The 21,953-nt window shown below is 42.5% G+C and overlaps 1 protein-coding gene across 3 annotated transcripts in view; it reads left to right on the forward strand.

Moving 5' to 3' along the window:
* vps8 (VPS8 subunit of CORVET complex) overlaps positions 1-21,953 on the forward strand; it is a 554,976-nt gene that overhangs the window by 109,773 nt on the left and 423,250 nt on the right. For all 3 annotated transcript variants that reach the window (XM_072578743.1, XM_072578745.1, XM_072578746.1), the window contains one exon: positions 4,475-4,521. In XM_072578743.1, coding sequence (XP_072434844.1) covers positions 4,475-4,521 — 47 coding nt within the window. The remainder of the gene's footprint in view (positions 1-4,474; positions 4,522-21,953) is intronic.

Raw genomic sequence — 21,953 nt, forward strand, 5'->3', positions numbered from 1 at the left:
CCTCCCAGTGCTAATCTTATTTGTGCCTCCTTTCACATTCAGGGAATAGGAGTGAGTGCAGAAGAGAGAGGGGAGCAGCAAACAGGGAGCAGACTGCAAGTGAATGTATTGAGAGCAGCATTGTGTTATTTTCTGTCTTGATGCAGACAGATGCCTGTAATGTCTCTGAGAGTGCTTTAGGACATTCTGTAGTTTCGATAGGCCATAAAAATGAAAGCCTATATTTATAATGGAAGAGGCTGCGTTTCCCAGTAGGCTGCTAAATTGTATTTCACATCTTAGATCAGACCTTGGGAAAGATTTCACTCTATTTAACTATAGGTTTGGATTATCTCAAACCTGGCTTCTAATGTGAACTGCTAGTCTATCCTCAAATGCAATTGCAAAAGACTGTTTATCATGAAATTGCAACAGGGATATTAGTGAACAAATTGTTGTGCTTCTGAGAAGTACCTTGCTTTCGGCATAACTGGTAGGCCATTTTTAAAACAAACAGATTAAGCTTCAGATCAAATTTCAGTGACAGACATGTTAAAGGTTCATAGTATGATTTCACAGTTTATATGATTTAATATCCATCAGCTCAGTACATATATTTTTAAGAAATTTGATTTGAACTGATCTTTCGAGAAATTTGCTGAAATTTGTTTCTTCCAAATATGAATGTACAAATTGAACATAAGATGGCACTGAAAAACCTTCCATATGCCTAATGTTGCCCAGCTTAGTGTTCAGTCCTTTTAAATATTTTAATAAGACTCCACCCCACCCCCACCTTATTCAGAATAACGTTTGCGAAAGTCTCAGAATGAAATGAGATGCAGATGATACACTCAGCTGATACGAGTGTGTTAATGGAAACATATGGGCGGCATGGTGGCTCAGTGGTTAGCACTGCTGCCTCACAGCACCCGTGTCTGTGTGAGTTTCCTCCACTTTCCTCCCACAGACCAAAGATGTGCAGGTCGGATGAATTGGCCATGCTAAATTGCCCATAGTTAGGTGCATTAGTCAGAGGGAAATGGGTCTGGGTGGGTTACTCTGCGGAGGGTCTGTGTAGACTGGTTGGGCTGAAGGGCCTGTTTTCACACTGTAGGGAATCTAATCTATTCAAATATAATACTGCAAGATCAATTGATGATACAGACATTTGATAATTTGGGTCAGCTGACAATGCATGTGAAGCTGTTTGTTAATGAAACAGTAATGTTTGATTTTAAAAAAGTGAAAAAGAATGCTGAATACAAAAATAATGACAGGTGCATTATAGATCCATCATAAACAAGCTGCAAAGAGACAGATTATATTTTGGGCATTTGCACAAAGAATTGAACTTGACAAATGTCACTGTTTAAATAATAAAATGCTAACGTTTTAGTAAAAGTTTTGATGCCCTCAATGGTGGAGCACTTAGTCAGCTTGTTCTATATAAATGAGGTGAGATTGGTTAATGATGAGGTGCAACTGCATGAAAATAGAGTCCTTGCCACTTATTTTCAAAGTTCTCTTTTAGCCTTTGAAAACTTAAGGGGAAGTTTGGACTTTTTTTGACTTTAAGTAACTCATTCTTCCATTCTCGCCATGTTATCGTTTTTGTCCATGCAGCCTAGACTAGAAACATTCTGTTGCAACAAACCAAATAGAGATCAACAAACCAATAGAACCAAATTTAGTGAATGATCTCAAAGAGAATCTAATGGGCAAGGTTTCACTTTTTGCACCTTTGACTTTAATGATCAAATTTAAACTGAATGGCACAATTTTCAAACGGGGATCAGCAAGAGAAAGAAAAGACCTATGCTGTTTTGCAAAAATCTTTTTAAGTGACAGGCAAGACTACTAAAGCATGAGAAATCCTGGTCTGTGCAAATAATTGCATTGTGTACAAAAGGTAAGAGATCATTTTAAATCTATATGAAATGTGAATTTGACCGTAGCTAAGTATTATGTCCAATTCTGGCATCACACTGTAGGAAAATTGAGACTTCAGATTTTGGGTACAGAAGGGATTTACTGGGAGGTCAGAGGTTGTGGTATTGCAAATACACAAAAGGCTGGGTTTGTTTTCCTTGGAACAAAGAGAATGAAGAGGATATTTGATTAACGCTGTTTAAAATAAAGTATTTGATTGATTAAATTAGAAAAAACAGTTTTCAGTGGCTGATAATCAGAGCACGCAGGCTTTACAAAAGTGGTAAAAGAACTTGAGTTGACATTGTATGCTCTGCTTTACTAAACAGTGTATATCCAGATACTGTTATAGCCTTCAGGGGAGAATGGAGAAATAGATGAAGCAGAAACTATGGTAGGGATATGATGGATGAATGAATGGAGGTTTGGAACTAAGCAGTTTGTTCTTTGAAAGATCAGGCACAGCGTGATAGAAGGATGCCATTTACTCTTAAGTTGTTCCATTCTGTGATGCCATGATTTTGATATGTAATCAACTAATTGGCACATGGGACTCTTGTGTGATATTTAATGCACGGATATTATATGTTTGATATGCAACTACATGACAGATGAAAGTCTTTTAACCAGAAATTAGACCCAGATATAAAATTTGTGTGTCACAAAATGAAATACTTTTGAAGTGCATTATTTGAATAGTTTCCCCCTATAACTGCAATCAGTACTGGCAGATTCTCACAAAGTGCAGCAGGTCAGGCAGCATCCAAGGAGCAAGAGAATCGACATTTCGGGTATAAGCCCTTTTTCAGGAATGAGGAAGGTGTGCCAAGATAAAAGGTAGGGAGGAGGGACTTTGGGGAGGGGCAGTGGGAATGCGATAGGTGGAAGGAGGTTGAGGTGAGGGTGATAGGCCGGAGAGGGGGTGGGGGCGGAGAGGTCGGGAAGAAGATTGCAGGTCAAGAAGGCGGTGCTGAGTCAGAGTGTTGGGACAGAGATAAGGTGGGGGGGAGGGGAAATGAGGAAGCTGGAGAAATCTGCATTCATCCCTTGTGGTTGGAGGGTTCCTAGGCGGAAGATGAGGTGCTCTTCCTCCAGGCGTCGTGTTGCCATGGTCTGGAGATGGAGGAGGCCAAGGACCTGCATGTCCTTGGCGGAGTGGGAGGGGGAGTTAAAGTGTTTAGCCACAGGGTGGTTGGGTTGGTTGGTGCGGGTGTCCCAGAGGTGTTCTCTGAAACGTTCCACAATGTAGAGGAACTTCCCTCCAAGGCCCCAAGGGATCCTTCCATATCTGTCACAAGTTCACCTGCACCTCCACACACATCATTTACTGCATCCGCTGCACCCGATGTGGCCTCCTCTACATTGGGGAGACAGGCCGCCCACTTGTGGAACGTTTCAGAGAACACCTCTGGGACACCCGCACCAACCAACCCAACCACCCCATGGCTGAACACTTTAACTCCCCCTCCCACTCCGCCAAGGACATGCAGGTCCTTGGCCTCCTCCATCGCTAGACCATGGCAACACGATGCCTGGAGAAAGAGCGCCTCAACTTCTGCCTAGGAACCCTCCAACCACAAGGGATGAATGTAGATTTCTCCAGCTTCCTCATTTCCCCTCACCCCCCCACCTTATCTCAGTCCCAACCCTCTGATTCAGCACCTTCTTGACCTGCAATCTTCTTCCCGACCTCTCCGGCCTATCACCCTCACCCCCTCTCCGGCCTCTCACCTTCAACTTAACCTCCTTCCACCTATTGCATTCCCAACGCCTCTCCCCCAAGTCCCTCCTCCCTACCTTTTATCTTAGCCTGCTTGGTACACCTTCCTCATTCCTGAAGAAGGGCTTATGCCCGAAACGTCGATTCTCCTGCTCCTTGGATGCTGCCTGACCTGCTGTGCTTTTCCAGCAACACATTTTTCAGCTCTGATCTCCAGCAGCTGCAGTCCTCACTTTCTCTTAGATTCTCACAAAGCTCAACATAATAAACAAGCAGTGAATAAGAATTTTTGGTGATGCTGATTAAAGATTGTTGGTTGAGACGTGACCCCATTACAAAATTGCAATCTCTTTGATAATATTTCCAACAATCCAGCAGTCTGTTTGTACCTCAGTGAAACTGCTTTCTGCTCTGGTGTTCAACTTTAAGCCTTCTGATCTGGTGTCACAGTTATCATTTAGTATCGTCAACAGGAATGTCTGAAACCTAATGGAATGATGAGAGAGGGGATTAATATTATTAATTGAGTTAATTGAGTGAGATTGGTTGTATAAACATCAGGTGGTGTTGGTTTTATGGAGTGTGGTCAGCTAAAATAAAGCTCTCACGACAAGTGATTCTGTTTTAACACAATTATCTTACAGTGTGTAACGGCAAAGTGGTGCCAACTGAACTGTTGTGCCAGAATTCTGGAGTGATTCTACTGCATTTCAAATAGAACTATTTGAGAGGAAAGTAGGAGTCTTCAACCTCTATCCAAGAAATCAGAGTGATTCTATTATGTTGTTACAATCAGACTTCGAATGGTTTAATTGACTTGTTTTATCATGATTTCTTCTGCAGGACATGGTACCTGTCATGGTTGATTATTGTCTCTTGCTCGAACGCATGTAAGTCTTGGATGGGTTTTCTTCCATGAATTTTGATTCTTTTAGTCGATATATATTACATGTAAAGTATACCGTATTAGATATGTTAAATAAATTTTCATTTTTTGACTTTGATTTGAAAAGAAAATTTTTGCAAATATTGGTATTTTGGTCCTTTTCTCAAATTTGAGTTTTATTCTGATTCTGAAGACATGGTTAGGCCCCTAAAATTTAACATTATTGTTATCATAATCAAAATATTTTAAGTGCTTGCTTCTGAGAGTGTAAGCACATAATGTAAAATATAATGGCTTCACCCTTGAACTGAGTGGTGTATTACTGCTTTGGGAAGCAGATTTTCCACCTTGTATTAGATTCTTTGATGACTAAGAAATTAAATTGATCGTAGGTTATTTTATGCCCAAAGAAATAATCCATCTGTAATCTTGTCCCTTACCACCCCTACTCATGGCTAAATATTCCTGAAGACATTATGATGTTGTGGTACCACCGTTTTGCATTGCTTTAAGCTGTCTTAAGCAGTTAACTGTATAACTGGTGAAAATCCGCCCCAAAAATGGACTCCAGTGATTGCAACTGATGTATATTATATTAATAATCTCCCTTTGCACAGTTGGTGCTTAAATTCTGTGTTTCCTATTCTAGAAGCATGCCATATGTTGTATTCAAAATAGTACTTTTTGATTCGTTTCCTGTATGTGACTATCCCAATTAGTAAAGGGTGCTCAGTCCAGCTTTAAGACTTTGACATATTTTGCCGACTGCTATTTTTGTGTTTTGAAACAACATTGCTGCTGTTTGTATTATATACAAGTGAGCAGTGTTGAAAGTCAATACATGGAATAGATGTAGGATGGATTAAAGCTCACCTTTTCTCTTGGTATTTAGCTTGTGTTTATGTTCATTGATGCAAATATTCAGAAAAGGTAGATGGCTAGGACAGAGTCCCCCACTAAGTTAAAATAAGAAACAAAGAAAAATGCCCGCACAACCAGGGATCTTCTCTTAGCCTCAAAATAGCAAGACTGGATTTGGAAAAGGCAGATTGTGTTCGATTAGATTCCCTACAGTGTGGAAACATGCCCTTCGGCCCAACAAGTCCACACCGACTCTCCGAAGAGTTACCCACCCAGACCCATTTCCTTCTGACTAATGCACCTGACACTATGGGCAGTTGAGCATAGCCAATTCTCCTAAACTTCACATCTTGCGGACTGTGGGAGGAAACCGGAGCACCCAGAGGAAACCCACGCAGACACTGGGAGAATGTACAAACTCCACACAGACAGTCACCTGAGGCTGGAATCGAACCTGGGTCCCTGGTGCTGAGAGGCAACAGTGCTAACCACTGAGCCATTGTGCCACTCCTTTATTGAATTTTTTTATGGAAGTAATTTTAAATTCTGATGAAGGAACTGCAGTGGATGGTGTCTGCAGGGAATTTAGAAAGTGTTTGAAAAAGCACCAAAAGCTTTGTGAACAAAGTTGTTGCTCATGGAAAAGTTTCAGGTTGTGGGAAAAAGAAATTTGCTTAAGGATAGAAAACAGCGAGTTGTGGTAAGGGGTTACTTTTTAGTCTGGAGGTTGGTAGATGGTAGTGTTTCCCAGGGGACAGTGCTAAGGATACATTTGTTTTGTCTATTAATGGCACAGATTTTGGACATTCAAATCAATTTTCAAAAGTTACCAATGATACCAAACAGGGAGGAGTGACAAATGATACAAATAGTCTATGATACACAGTCCAGTAGATGTGGAGCTGGAAAAGCACAGCAGGTCAGACAGCATTGGAGGAGCAGGAAAGACAATGTTTTGGGTCAAGACCCTTCATCAGGACTGGGGAGGGAGAGGGGAGCCCAGACGTAAATGGAAGGTGGGGCTGTGGGGAAGGGTAGGTGGGATAGGAGGAGGAGGACGAGGAGGAGGACGAGGAGGACCGGGGCGGAGGGGCATCGAGGCGGGTGAAGCCAATATGGAGGCCATCGGGACGTAGGCACCCCCGGTGAGGTACCAAGAGCCGTCCCTCCAGTGTACATGTGGCCTCACCGTGACAGTGGAGGAAGCCAAGGACGAATATGCCGTCAGGGGAGCGGGGGTGGGAGGGGGAATTAAAACGGATGGTAACTGGAAGGCTGGATTGGCCGATGCATGCAGGGTTCACATGCCCCCCAAACCGGTCCCAGAGTCTGTGTTTGGTCCGTCTGATTGCGAGGACACCAGATCAGGAACAAGAGGTGCAATAGATTAGGTTGGATGAATCACAGGTGAATCTCTGTTGGTCTGGAAGAGTAGTTTGGGGTCTTGGATGGAGGTGAGGGGGGAGGTATAGAGGCAGGCTTTGCACCTCCTGCGGTTGCAGGGAAAGGTACTGGGTGTGGTGGTAGAAGTTGGTGGAGTGTGTAGAGTTGATGAGGGAGTTGGGGAGTGTACAGTCCCTGCGGAAAGCAGAGAGAAGTGGGGAAGGAAATATCTTTCTGGTGGTGGCATCTCATTGTAGGTGGTGGAAATGTCAGAGGATGATGAGTTGGATTTGGACGACTGAGTGGAATATAAGGATAGGGTCCCCTTAGTCCTCATGTACCACCCCACCAACCTCCCCTTTCTCCTCCGTCCAAGGCCCTAAACAATCCTTCTAGATCTGGCAAAGATTTACCTCCATTTAATCCAACTTAATCTATTGTATCTGTTGTTCCCGATTTGGTGTCCTTTGTAGCGGGGAGACCAAATGTAGCCTTGGGGAGCGTTGGTGCTCTTAACACATCAACCAACCCAACCTTCTGGTTGCCATCCTTTTTAATTCCCCTTCCCCTGATGACATATCCATCCTTGGCCTTCACTATCATCGTGAGTCCAAATGTAACCTGGAGGAACAACACCAGATGTTTCACCTGAGGAGCTTACAGCCCAAGGCCTCAATATTGACTTCACCAGCTTCAAAATCCTTCCACCCTCAGCATTATCCCATGTCCAGCCCCACCCCTCCTCCTCCCCTCCCTTACCTGTCCATCTTGCTACTCATCTTATCTGCTCTACCCTTCCTACTGACAAATAACAATAACCTTTTACCTGCATCCACCTCCCACCATCCCACCTACCTTTCCCTCAGCCCCATCCTCCCTTCTATTTACTCTGGGCTCCCCTCCCGTCTCCAGTTCCTGATTTAGGGTTTCCGCCCGAAACATTGACTTTCCTGCTCCTCGGTTGCCATCTGACCTGCTGTGGTTTTCCAGCCTCACATCTATTGACTCTGGCTTCCAGCATCTGCAGTCCTTACTGTCTGCAGGTCTATGGTACAGCATAGATATGCCAGCAGAATGGCCAGGCAAGTGAAGGATGCAACTTATTGTAAATACGTTAGAGGGTATTGAATAGATTTACCAAAATGGTGAGGGACTTTATCTGAGAGATTAGGTTAGAGCAGTTAGGATTGTTCTCCATAGCACAAAAGAGATTGCAAGGAGTTTGTTAAAGATGTACAAGATTATGGCAGCTAAGACTGACTGGGGGAAAGAAAGCGATTCTTGTTAGTTGACAGGCCCTGGATTATAGAGTCGAGTGGAGAAACGGGGCTGACTGGATTACTATGTGAAGAGCTGGCTGTCTCCTGAACAATGATAGCTCTAAGAAGAACTTTATAACAGTGACTTGCATGTATTTGGCATCAGTTGATAAGTTTGTGCAGTTGATATGCTAGATAGCCACAATGGCAAGAGTAATATAATTACTGCATGTTGTACTGAAGATAGATGTACTGAAAGGTGAACATTTCCTGTGCAGATTGTATTGTTCTGTTTTGCATGTTTTACACAGGTTATGCAGGAGTGTGAGGAATATCATAGAACATTACAACCAAGGAATTATTTTCACCTATTGTGCCAATGATGCCTCTCTGTCAAAAGCTGTGCAATTAATTTCACAGGCCAGCAGATAATTAAAACATTTATTCAAATCCCTTTTTGAAGATTATTGAATCTGCTTTCCCCAAGCTTTCAGGTGGTGCATTCCAGACCGCAACAACTCACTGCATAAAAACATTTATCTTCATCTCCTTTCAGTTCCTTTGCCAGTTTCCTTCAATAAATATCCATTAGCTAATACAGGGAAAGAACATAAAAGCATAAATTGATGCTATTTGTGTTATAACACTGTAAGAAGTAAGACATTGTTTAAATATGCAAGCTAGCTATTAGTAGGTTACTGGCCATTAGAGGTCAGTCTTGTGATCCTGGAGAAATTGCCACAAAATCTGACAGCTGAGCTTTTCCCCTGAACTTTGAAAATTTGCATCAGTCATTCGTACCCATCTGCTACGTCACTTGTTACATGTCTTCCTGAGATTTCACAAGGCAAAACTGTCAAGTGTTCCACTCTATTTTTGCATAACAGCAGTGTGTCGTTAGTTGTACATGAGACACTTTGCGATAATTGCAACGAGTGTTAGCATTTATAATGACATTAGTTCATGTATGGAAAAAAAACATATTTTTCGAAGTTGTAAAACACTCACCTCAATTTGATGTTGAATATTGCCATCAATTAATGAATATAACTTGCATGCATGTGAGACCATCAGTTTATTTTTATAACATTCATGTGATGTCAGCCTTGATGGCAAATGCTATCAGTTGTGGCCGTCTCTAATTGCTGAAGTGCAGATTGTCATGAATCCTCTCCTTAAACTGTTGTAATCCATATGGGACTGTATGTATACTCACAAGGAATGAATTTCAAGACTTTTTCCCTGACAACAATGAAAATATGATGATATAGTTCAAGAAAGAAGGTCATCTGGCTTGAGAACAAACTTACATTTGGTGGTGTTCCCATACACATTCCGCAGTTGTCTTCCTGTATGGGCTGTGGGTTTTGCAGGGACTGTTGAAGGGAACTAGGTGCTTTTTTTTTGCTATTATACCTTGTAGATGGCACATGCTGCAGTTGCTACATTTAGTGATGTAGGGAGTGAATGTTTAAGGTGCTGAATGGGGTGCCATTCAAGTCTGCTACTTTGTCCAGAGGTTCAGATTTCTGAGCGTTGTCTGAGCTGTAATTGTTCAGGCAAGTGGAGAATATTCAATCTCACCTATGACATGTGCATTGAAGATGGTGGACAGGCTTTTGGGCAGTTGGATAGTATAGAATTCGCCATAGAATTCCCAGCCTCTGAGTTGCTCTTGTAGCTGCAGTATTTACATGGTTTGTCCAGTTTAATTTCTGGTCAATGGGAATGGCCAGAAGTTGTTGATAGGAGATTCAATTATGGTATTTTACCGTTGACCATTGGGGGAGATGGTTAGATTTTCTCTTGTTGGTGATGGTCACTGCCTGGCACTTGTGTGTTGTGAATGTTACTTATCATTTGTCAGTCCAAGTCTTAGTGTGTTTTGATATGCAGCTACACATTATCTCGGTCCCTGAGAAGTCACAAATATATTTGAGCCTTTATGCATTCATCAGCAGTGATCCCCACATCTGATCATAAGATCAAGGGAAGGTCTGCTGAAGATTCCTTCACTTAGGATGCTGCACTGATGAACTTCAGAGGGTAGCCTGAGTTCAAATCCCATCTGCCCCAGATATGTGTAATAACAACTCTGAACTGGTTGATTAGAACATATCTACATTGATGAACTCCTGCAGAGATGTCCTGGGACTGAGATGATTGGACTTGACAACAACGATCATCTTCCTTTGTGCTAGTATGACTTCAATGCTCTGAGGATTCTTCCCGATTTCCATTAACATCAGCTGTGATGGTGAATTAGAAGGACCTTTGTTGTTCTCTCAGCTCATGATTTCTATGTTCCTGTACACTGGGTGACATGCAATCTCTGTGCTTTTTCTAACATGTGCATTGTTTCCAGGCCTCCAATTTTGTAATTTAAAAAAAAATCTGCAAATGTGCAGCAGATCCATTTGGTCTGAAAATAGTGTAATCTTTCAGACTTCAACAATCAGCTAATGGAAGGGAATAAACTTGCAGTTTGTCATGTTTTCTTTTTTCAGGTATTATTTTTATCTCAAATCCCCAGTATACTGAATTTTCTTCCCTTGTTTTAGTCGTAAGCTGACGATAAGAACAAACATTATGTTACAATTAACATTAGACTTTTTTGAAACTACAGTCAGTCACCTATGTTTCTGACTTCAAAACTTATGAATGAGGAAATTTTTCAAGATCTTAAAAGAATATAACTTTTCCACAAATTCAGAGCAAACTGGGCACCTTCTGGTATAGAAATAAATAGACTCCCTTAAGAAAGCTTAAGAGGTTTTGCTTTAATTTGGCTTAAAGTGGCAACAATACCTTAAAAGCTTGTGCAGTGTGTGAGGATCATGAGTAAACCTTGTTCTTAAAATGTCCCAGTTGGCACCATTAATGTTTGTGAAAGCCCAAGTTCATTCTCGAATGAAATTGATTTTGTCAGGGCACAGTAACTCATTTTCTGTCGAATGATCAACGTTTTATCAAAAAATTTAACACTTGAGCATTTGACTCAATGAATTCCATAATATTTTCATATTTTTACAAGATATAAATTGGTAGGTGTTTTTCATGAATTTCTACCTTGAAGGAATTTAGATTGGATTATAGTGTTGGGGTGATTGGTGGGAATATATGACGAAGTTCCGAAGAAGATCATATTAGAACATAGAACAATACAGCACAGAACAGGCCCTTCGGCCCACGATGTTGTGCCGAACTTCTAACCTAGATTAAGCACCCATCCATGTACCTATCCAAATACCGCTTAAAGGTCGCCAATGATTCTGACTCTACCACTCCCACGGGCAGCGCATTCCATGCCCCCACTACTCTCTGGGTAAAGAACCCACCCCTGATATCTCCCCTATACCTTCCACCATTCACCTTAAATTTATGTCCCCTTGTAACACTCTGTTGTACCCGGGGAAAAAGTTTCTGACTGTCTACTCTATCTATTCCTCTGATCATCTTATAAACCTCTATCAAGTCACCCCTCATCCTTCGCCGTTCCAACGAGAAAAGGCCGAGAACTCTCAACCTATCCTCGTACGACCTACTCTCCATTCCAGGCAACATCCTGGTAAATCTTCTCTGCACCCTCTCCAAAGCTTCCACATCTTTCCTAAAGTGAGGCGACCAGAACTGCACACAGTACTCCAACTGTGGCCTAACCAAAGTCCTGTACAGCTGCAACATCACTTCACGACTCTTGAATTCAATCCCTCTGCTAATGAACGATAATACTCCATAGGCCTTCTTACAAACTCTATCCACCTGAGTGGCAACCTTCAAAGATCTAAGTACATAGACCCCAAGATCCCTCTGTTCCTCCACCTGACTAAGAACCCTACCATTAACCCTGTATTCCGCATTCTTATTTGTTCTTCCAAAATGGACAACCTCACACTTGGCAGGGTTGAACTCCATCTGCCACTCCTCAGCCCAGCTCTGCATCCTATCTAAGTCCCTCTGCAGCCGACAACAGCCCTCCTCACTGTCCACAACTCCACCTATCTTCGTATCATCTGCAAATTTACTGACCCACCCTTCGACTCCCTCATCTAAGTCATTAATAAAAATTACAAACAGCAGAGGACCCAGAACTGAGCCCTGCGGAACTCCACTTGTAACTGGGCTCCAGGCTGAATATTTACCATCTACCACCACTCTCTGCCTTCGACTGGTTAGCCAGTTTTCTATCCAATTGGCCAAATTTCCCTCTATCCCATGCCTCCTGACTTTCCGCATAAGCCTACCATGGGGAACCTTATCAAATGCCTTACTAAAATCCATGTACACTACATCCACTGCTCTACCCTCATCCACATGCTTGGTCACCTCCTCGAAGAATTCAATAAGACTTGTAAGGCAAGACCTACCCTTCACAAATCCGTGCTGGCTGTCCCTAATCAAGCAGTGTCTTTCCAGATACTCGTAAATCCTATCCCTTAGTACCCTTTCCATTACTTTGCCTACCACAGAAGTTCGACTAACTGGCCTGTAATTCCCGGGGTTATCCCTATTCCCTTTTTTGAACAGGGGCACAACATTCGCTACTCTCCAGTCCCCTGGTACCACCCCCGTTGCCAGTGAAGACGAGAAGATCATTGCCAACGGTACTGCAATTTCCTCTCTTGCTTCCCACATAATCCTAGGATATATCCCGTCAGGCCCGGGGGACTTGTCTATCCTCAAGTTGTTCAAAATGTCCAACACATCTTCCTTCCTAACAAGTATCTCTTCTAGCTTAACAGTCCGTTTCACACTCTCCTCTTCAACAATACGGTCCCTCTCGTTCGTAAATACTGAAGAGAAGTACTTGTTCAAGACCTCTCCTATCTCTTCCGACTCAATACACAATCTCCCACTACTGTCCTTGATCAGACCTACCCTCGTTCTCGCCATTCTCAGGTTTCTCACATACGCATAAAATGCCTTGGGGTTATCCTTGATCCTATCCGCCAAGGATTTTTCATGCCCTCTCTTAGCTCTCCTAATCCCTTTCTTCAGGTCCCTTCTGGCTATCCTGTATCCCTCCACTGCTCTGTCTGAACCCTGTTTACTCAACCTTATGTAAGCCTCCTTCTTCCTCTTTACTAGACATTCAACCTCCCTCGTCAACCAAGGCTCCCTCACACGACCATTTCTTTCCTGCCTGATAGGTACATACATATCAAGGACACGTCGTATCTGCTCCTTGAAAAAGTTCCACATTTCCACCACATCCTTCCCTGACAGCCTATGCTCCCAACGTATGCTCCTCAAATCCTGTCTTACAGCATCGTAATTTCCCTTCCCCCAATTGTAAAATCTACCTTGTTATGCGCACCTATCTCTCTCCATAACCAAGGTGAAAGTCACAGAATTGTGGTCACCATCACCAAAATGTTCACCCACTAACAAGCCCACCACTTGTCCCGGTTCATTACCGAGTACCAAATCCAATATGGCCTCCCCTCTGGTTGGACACTCTACATACTGCATTAGAAAAGCTTCCTGGACACACTGCACAAACACCGCCCCATCCAATCTACTTGATCGAAAGAGCTTCCAATCAATATTTGGGAAGTTGAAGTCGCCCATGACTACGACCCTGTGGCTTCTGCACCTTTCCAAAATCTGTTTCCCAATCTGTTTCTCCACATCTCTGCTGCTATTGGGGGGCCTATAATAAACACCCAACAAGGTGACTGCACCTTTCCTATTTCTGACTTCAGCCCATACTACCTCCAGAGGCAGATCCCCCTCAAACTTCCTTTCTGCAGCCGTTATACCATTTCTAATTAGCAATGCCACCCCCCCCTCCTTTTTTACCACCCTCCCTAATCTTACTGAAACATCTGTAACCAGGAACCTCCAACAGCCATTCCTGTCCCTCATCTATCCATGTTTCCGTGATGGCCACAACATCGTAGTCCCAGGTACCGATCCACGCCTTAAGTTCACCCACCTTATTTCTGATACTCCTTGCGTTGAAGTATATGCACTTGAGCCCATCTGTGTCCGCAAGTAGTCCCTGTCAGTGCTACCTTCTCCACAGCCTCCCTACAGTCTTGGGCATCCTGACACACAGCTAGCTTACTTGCTGGACTACAAGTCCGGATCCCATCCCCCTGCCAAATTAGCTTAAACCCCCCCGAAGAGTGCTAGCAAACCTACCCTCCAGGATATTGGTGCCCTTCTGGTTCAGGTGCAACCCGTCCTGTTTATACAGGTCCCACCTTCCCCAGAATGCAGTCCAATTGTCCAAATATCTGAAGCCGTCCCTCCTACACCATCCTTGCAGCCACGTGTTCAACTGCACTCTCTCCCTATTCCTTGCCTCACTGTCACGTGGCACCGGCAACAACCCAGAGATGACAACTCTGTCTGTCCTAGCTTTTAGCTTCCAGCCTAACTCCTTGAGCTCTTGAATGACCTCCCACCCCTCTTCCTACCTATGTCGTTGGTGCCAATGTGTACCATGTTGCGCTCCGCCACTTATGTTAATTAACATTAACGATAATCTTACCAAAATCCAAGCATCGTAGCTTTTTCAGAAATGCATGAATTTACGCAAGCCTTCCTTTTGGAGGGCACTAGGTGAAAAAGCTATAGCCCCTGGATTTCAATGGAACGTCAACTAATTTTACTCATATTTGTCACGACCTTTGCTGTTTTAAGATTGTGGCTGAGGTTCTGAAAGGCTCTGGGCAGACCATATTTGGAGTATTGTGCACAGTTTTGGGCCCCGTGTCTCAGGAAGGATGTACAGGCCCTGGAGCGTGTTCAGAGGAGCTTCATGAAAAGCTTAATGTATGAAATGTTTGAGGATTCTGGGTTTATACTTAATGGAGTTCAGAAGGGTTGGGGGGATCTAATTGAAACATACAGAATACTGAATGGCCTGGACAGAGTAGATGTTGCAAAGATGTTTCCATTTCCTCTGAACCAAGGGCATAGCCTTAGAGTAAAGGGAAGACCTTTCAGAATGGAGATAAAGTGAAATATCTTCAGCCAGAAAGTGGCAAATCTATGGAATTCATTGCTACAGAAGGCTATGGAGGCCAGGTCAACGAGTATATTTAAGACTGAGAGAGAGAGGTTCTTGAATATCAGGGAGATCAAGGGTTATGGGGAGGAAGTTGGAGAATGGGGTTGAGAAACTTATCAGCCATGATTGAATGGCGGAGTCGATGGGCTGAATGCCCTAATTTCTGCTCCTATGTATTATGGTCTTATGATCTTATGTTAAATAATAGATAAATCTCTCCATGTCAAATTCTGGAATGGATGGCCCAAGTTGATGTCAACAGCTATATTGACATTTTCTTGTGAGTCTGAAATTAGATTTTGGCCTCCTCTACATTGAGGAGACAGGCCGCCTACTTGCGGAACGTTTCAGAGAACACCTCTGGGACACCCGGACCAACCAACCCAACCACCCCGTGGCTTAAAACTTCAACTCCCCCTCCCACTCCACCAAGGACATGCAGGTCCTTGGATTCCTCCATCGCCAGACCATAGCAACACGACGGTTGGAGGAAGAGCGCCTCATCTTCCGCCTAGGAACCCTGCAACCACAAGGGATGAACTCAGATTTCTCCAGTTTCCTCGTTTCCTCTCTCCCCCCCCCCCCCCCCCCCCCCACCTTGTCTCAGTCAAATCCCTCGAATTCAGCATCGCCTTCCTAACCTGCAATCTTCTTCCTGACCTCTCCGCCCCCACCCCCACTCTGGGTTATCGCCCTCACCTTGACTTCCTTCCACCTATCGCATTTCCAACGCCCCTCCCCCAAGTCTCTCCTCCCTACCTTTTATCTTAGCCTGCTGGACACACTTTCCTCATTCCCGAAGAAGGAGTCATGCCCGAAACGTCAATTCTCCTGCCCTTTGGATGCTGCCTGACCTGCTGCGCTTTTCCAGCAACACATTTTCAGCTCTGAAATTAGATTTTGTTTTGGTGCCACGGATATTTTGTGATGGTATGGAGTTCCAGATTTTGTGGAGCTTGCTTGTTATCTCAAGACTCCCTGTCCTTTCACTCAACAACATTAGGTAGTCATTATAAAAATAGTATCTGTTGAAATCACGGAATTGTTGCTGCTTTCTGCTGATTGATTAGTTGTGTGGTTTTTGCTGGCTTGCATTGGAACAATCAATTTTGTCTGTTGTCAATTTTCTAACATCTGCTTTGGCCGTTGTACTGTCTTGATTAATCCATGTTATACATTTTAAATAGTAGGAAGGAAAGAATGCTTCGTACTGATGTTTTCCATCATTTTCAAACTCCATGTTTTAGTTTGCATTGAACACCATTCTCTAACCTGTCTCATGGCCATGATTTCATCATATCATTGGTGAACTGTCCACTGGAAAGCACTCCAGTCGACTGATGCATTCATACTTTTACATTTTGATGACTTTTCCCCCTCCAGGAAAGTGGGTGTCAGTTGGTACAAATGCCTACTCATTTTGTCTTTCTTTATATTTGTTCTTCTAATAAACTTCTGCCTACAAAACTGTCTGTGTTTGGATGGTTCTATCACTATTTTATCTTTCTCTTTGACGAGTGCTGTTCTAGTTAACTTACTTAGTCCAAATACGTCTTGTATCCTGCAGCGGTTGCTGACTGTTAATACTTCAATATCTTTGTGAACCCAATCTTTCACTTTCTTCTCTACTATCATCTGGATTGTACTTGCCTACTTTCTTAACACCTTATGTCCGAACTGTTGGTTGTGTGGCTAACTATCAGATGGTACTCATGTTGGCTATCTAATTTTCCTTCACCAAAAGGTACTTGGCCAATTAGAATAAATTTTTTAGTGGAAGTTATGTTGATAACCATTTTAAAACTACTGCTTATCTCTGAGAATGTTCGAACGAAGTGAAACTTCCTGTGCTGTTAGAGATGTGGATCATTTCCTGCTCTCTCTTCTGAGAAAGTTGTGGCAGTTAGATTAATAATCTGAGGTTTTACTGCAATATCCCACGTTTAGGATTACGTGGGGCCGGTTAGCTCAGTTGGTTGGATAACTGAATTGTAGTGCAGAGTGACACTAACCGTATGGGTTCAGTTTCCACAACCAGGCTGAGATTGCCATGAAGGTCCTACCTTCTCAACAGCATTCCTTGCCTGGGGTATCCTCTCTGGTTCAATTCACCACCGATCAGCTCTCTCTCTCTAACAAGATAGCAGTCCTACGATCCTCTGGGATTATGGCCACTTTCCGGTGTTTAGGATTACGTTCCACTCCAGTTGATTAATAGCAGTGGTTAGTTACCTTTCACATGTGTTGAGTGGATTCATTAGAATGTACTGGTTAAGTTGGAACTAACCTAGAAAAGGAATGGGTTTGGTCAAGATCAGATTCACATTAATTATAAATCATTACATTCAAGTTGACCATTTTTTTTCCTCCCTTGTTGGCTTTGATGCATCATTATTTGTTCTATGTACAAACAAAGTGATTGGTTTTTCAATAACTACATTCTTTTGTGTGTTTTGTTTGATTGTGGAGGGACATAGGTTTATAAAGAAATGGATGTCTATCAATCTTACATTCCTGTGATAGTTGAATGGAAGGTTGACTGCAGCTTGGGAGAAGAGTACAGAAAAGACTGGATCTAGGAATAGATCTTTGTGCACTGCAGCTTTCTGATTATCATTCTGATAATCATCTGCCTGGATTTTCTTTTAATTCATTGCTACTTTAGTCCTCTTCAGGTGGCCGTAATAAAAGAAAATATTGAAGTATTTTCATTTAATTATTAATGTCAGTGGCTAATGCGGTCTTTTCATAGTGCTCTCTCGACTTGATCCCCCTGTTTGCTGAGCCGCACTTCAGTGAAATAATCAAACCCACATCCCTTTGATATCAGTTGTTTATGTTACCTGTGTAAAGATGGATTTACCTTTGTGAGGGGTACATTATCAGTTTCTTTGTCCCAAGATATGGATGCTTGACAGTCCTTTCAACTTATGTTTTTCCTTTAAAGATATTGACGGCCCTGCTGTGTGTACCTCCAACATCTTTTTAGTTTTTATTTCATATTTCCAGCAGATGGCAGAGTTTCAAGATGTGATGTATTACAAAGCTCACAAGAGTTCCAGTAGAGAAAGCAGGAGGGTCGATTATAAACAATAAAATTGAAGGGGCTTCAGAATCATAAGTTATTACTGTAAACTGAAATGGGTCTGACTGCCTTGTGGTGTCTGGTTATTTTTGAAATGACCATCATAATGCATTCATTCTTAGCTTATTTTTTCTTAAGTGTCACATAATGAGGATGTGCACCACCTGATGTTGCGGAGAGGCTTGTGTGCTCTGACAATTCCTTTAGTGATGCTGTGCAGAGATTGTGGCTTCTGCTATAGCCACTCATGACAATAATTTTGTCAAGAGGTGCCAGAGAAAGTGTAGTCAAAAAACTGTTTCAGTGGCAGAATAGGTGAAGAAATGTAGTGCATCTCGCTTCACCTATAACTGGCTGTAAAGTTCAATGGAAGGCAGACGATTTAACTATATTAAAAGAAGGCGCAGTACAAGGTCATCGAAGCACATGTTACACCACTGGAAATAAGCCTTTCTTGTGAGTCTGTGTACTTGGTGGGCAGATGTTTTTTGTGTTTATGTTTTGGTTGCTGTGAAAAATAAATGCTTATCCTTTTGGTATAAATCTCTTGCATTTATTCTTTATAGAATCAGCTTTCAAGGGGTTAGACTATTCTTAAGAGAAAACAATCTAATGGACAAATGTTTGATATCCAATTGATGTTCTAGGTATAATATGCTCACAACATTTAATTATGCTGTTTTAAATCCTGTCTTCATACTGATGACAGTCCTCTGACCATCGTTATTTAAAATGTTTTTTCATTGAACTGTCGTGGGATGCTCAATGGCACCTGTAGAGCCCATTTTCGGTTTAACCAAAATATGTGATCATGTATCTCATCTTTCCAGAGACCATAAAAACACTCCCTGACTTTGCACAGATCATTTTGTTAAAATACAATGTCATTATTTCATGTCACTCTTTCCCTTAAAAAGTAGTGTCCATCTTTCATTAAGGCATGACTATAATGCTGACACAAAGGCGGAAGCCAGCTACAGTAGAATGCGATCAGACATGTCACCAAAATCTTGCCGTCAACCCATCACGTGATGTGGTAGCATGCTAAAAAATGTTGCTCGTACCAGGATCTATTTGCTAAGTTCTGTAGCAATGGAGAATTAGCGATGGGCACTGGGCTGTGAACGTGGATGTCTGTAGTCAAGAATCTGCACTTACTTCACAAATGGATGAAGGTCATTGGCCACCTGTGTCGGGCCAGAGGCATCTTTGTGCAGCAGTGTTTGTAACTGAGCAGTTCTTTTCAGGAGAAAACAAAACAAAGGGCTGCGGAAGCTAAAGATCTGAACCAAAAACATGAATTGCTGGAGAAACTGAACAAATCTGGCAGCATCTGTCGAGAGAAAACCGAAGGGTCACTGGACTCGAGGCATTATCTCTGCTTTCTGTCCACAGATGTTGTCAGACCCTGCTGAGTTCCTTCTTTGGGATACATTAGTCCACCCTAATTGGAGAAAATGGTGCCCAAAAATTGTGTGTTCCACTTCCCACCAACGTGAGAACCATGTGTTGTGGGATCATCATCTTTATGATCAAAGAAAGCTTTGAAGTTTGCAACTTGGCATATTAGAACACTCATGGACAATCTCATGTGACCATTGAGGATGAAGAACTGCAGTTGTGTTGCATGAGCTATCGAGAATCTAAACTTACTTTGTCATTCTGAATATGAGTGGCCTTCCTGAAAAAGGCAGCTAAAGAAACAGGGTGGGGTGATGGGAGGGGTGATGCACCTTCTATATGAATAGAAAGGCTGTCAGCAATCTTTGTCCATGGTGTTGGTTTGTATTCTTGAAGTGGATTGTGGTGCCCTATCATAATTACCATGACTAATATGCTACCATCATTGTCACTAATGACCATGTAAACATATACAATATATGAAGAAAAGTTAAACACCACAGCTATGAAGCAGCCTGATGAAAGAAGGAAATTCCAAGCATGTATTAAGATCAATCTGGAAAATCTTCACACATCTGACTCAATTCCACAACAGTGGGATCAAATGAAGTCAGCTGTACTAAACAGTTATGCCCAGATTGTTTGGCTTCAAAGCATCATTGTCACCAGGACAGGTTAGATGTAAACAATATCAGAATATGTAGCTGCCTAGAGTACAAATGAGCAGGCTTTCAATGTGTGAACAATGTCTTCACATGTCAAGAAAACAGCATTCCAAGATCTTGATACTGAGTCTGAAAGACCAATCTGGAAGATGAAGAAATGTGCTGGAAGAAAATAAAACCCAATAATATGCTGATTAATTTGACGTACAAAACTTTTTGAAGTCAATAGGATGTCTCTGGACCAAGGTTTATTGAATTAATTATCCCTTTATACTTGGAAATGGTAGGTTTCTTGTTAAGGATGACAGTGTCCACTGACCATGCTGGGATGAACATTTTCAACAACTTGACCTGCTATGAATTCACAGCAGAGGCTGATACTCTGATGGCTATCCTCTAGCATGATGTGAAAGAATCCATGGGTGAATCACCAGAGATGAGAGAACAGCAACAAACATTCAAATGGATAAAAAACAACAAAACCTGTGGCCTTGATGGTCTTCCAATTGAAGTCTTCAAAAATGGTTGCATTGATCGCAGTCACATCGAGACTCCATGCAGTCGTTCCATAGGGAGGGAAAACAGCCCCCGCTATTTAAATATTTTCCTTTGGTCTGCAGGGATAATCCTGACGTACGTTCTCCAGATTCAGGATAAGTATCAAGAACAACACCAGGACCTCATCATTGCATTGATTAACCTGACCAAAGCATTTGACTCCGTTAATCTTGAGGCTGTGTGGATTGTGCTCCAGAGATTTCAGTATACAAGAAACTTTACAATCCTGCAGTTGCTTCATGATGATATGCCTGTAACTGTCTGGGTGTGAGATCCAGAACAGATCCCTTAACTTTGGCTCAAGAAAGGATATGAGATACCCATGTTACAATTTCCAATGTATCTGACAGTGATAATTCACCTCATCAGGGATTGAATGTCCTCTGTCACAATAGATGGCGCTTAGATAGAATTTTCTTTCACTCGGTTACTTTTGTTCTAAAACTAAACTGACCATAACTATACAAGATCTACAGATTGTGCATGATTTCAGTTTTGTTTCCCATCCAGTGCCAGATTTTGAAACTACTCTCAATTTTGCACACAGGAAACTCAGCCTCTTCTTAAATGTTGCTGAAATGAAGCTCATTTCAACCCATGGCCAGTCAATCAAATATTCCACCTCTAATATTTGTTGAAGGAGATACTTTGGGTTGAGCACTTGGCATCCACAGCTTTCAGCCACTGAATCAACTATACCAGTTCAGCCTTCTAAAAACTACAGCACTGAGTTTTTTTTTTGGCAACAAATATTTCTGCAAGTCCGAAAAAGTGTTATCATCATGACCACACTCCTGTTCGAGATTGAGACCTGGGTTATGTATCAGTAACACAATTGAGTATGAGTGGAATTTCATTAGCAGTGCTGCCACTAAATCTTGCACTTTTGCTGGGATTACTGTATCCATCTTGAAGCCAGCTCTTTAAGTAATCATATAATTGCCACAGTGTAGAAGCAGGTCCTTCGTCTCATCACATCCACCTTGACCCTCTGAACAGCGTCTCACCCAGACTCTGCATTACCCATGTTTAATTCACTGAACCTGCACATTCATGGACATCATTGGCAATTTAGCGTGGCCAATCCACCTGACCTGCACATCTTTGGGCTGTGGGAGGAAACCGGAGCACCCGGAGGAAACCCACGCAGACACGGGGAGAATGTGCAAACTCCGCACAGACAGTCGCCCTGTGGGTGGAATT

Source organism: Chiloscyllium punctatum, chromosome 10 (assembly GCF_047496795.1).
Source record: "Chiloscyllium punctatum isolate Juve2018m chromosome 10, sChiPun1.3, whole genome shotgun sequence".
Classification (NCBI taxonomy): domain Eukaryota; kingdom Metazoa; phylum Chordata; class Chondrichthyes; order Orectolobiformes; family Hemiscylliidae; genus Chiloscyllium; species Chiloscyllium punctatum.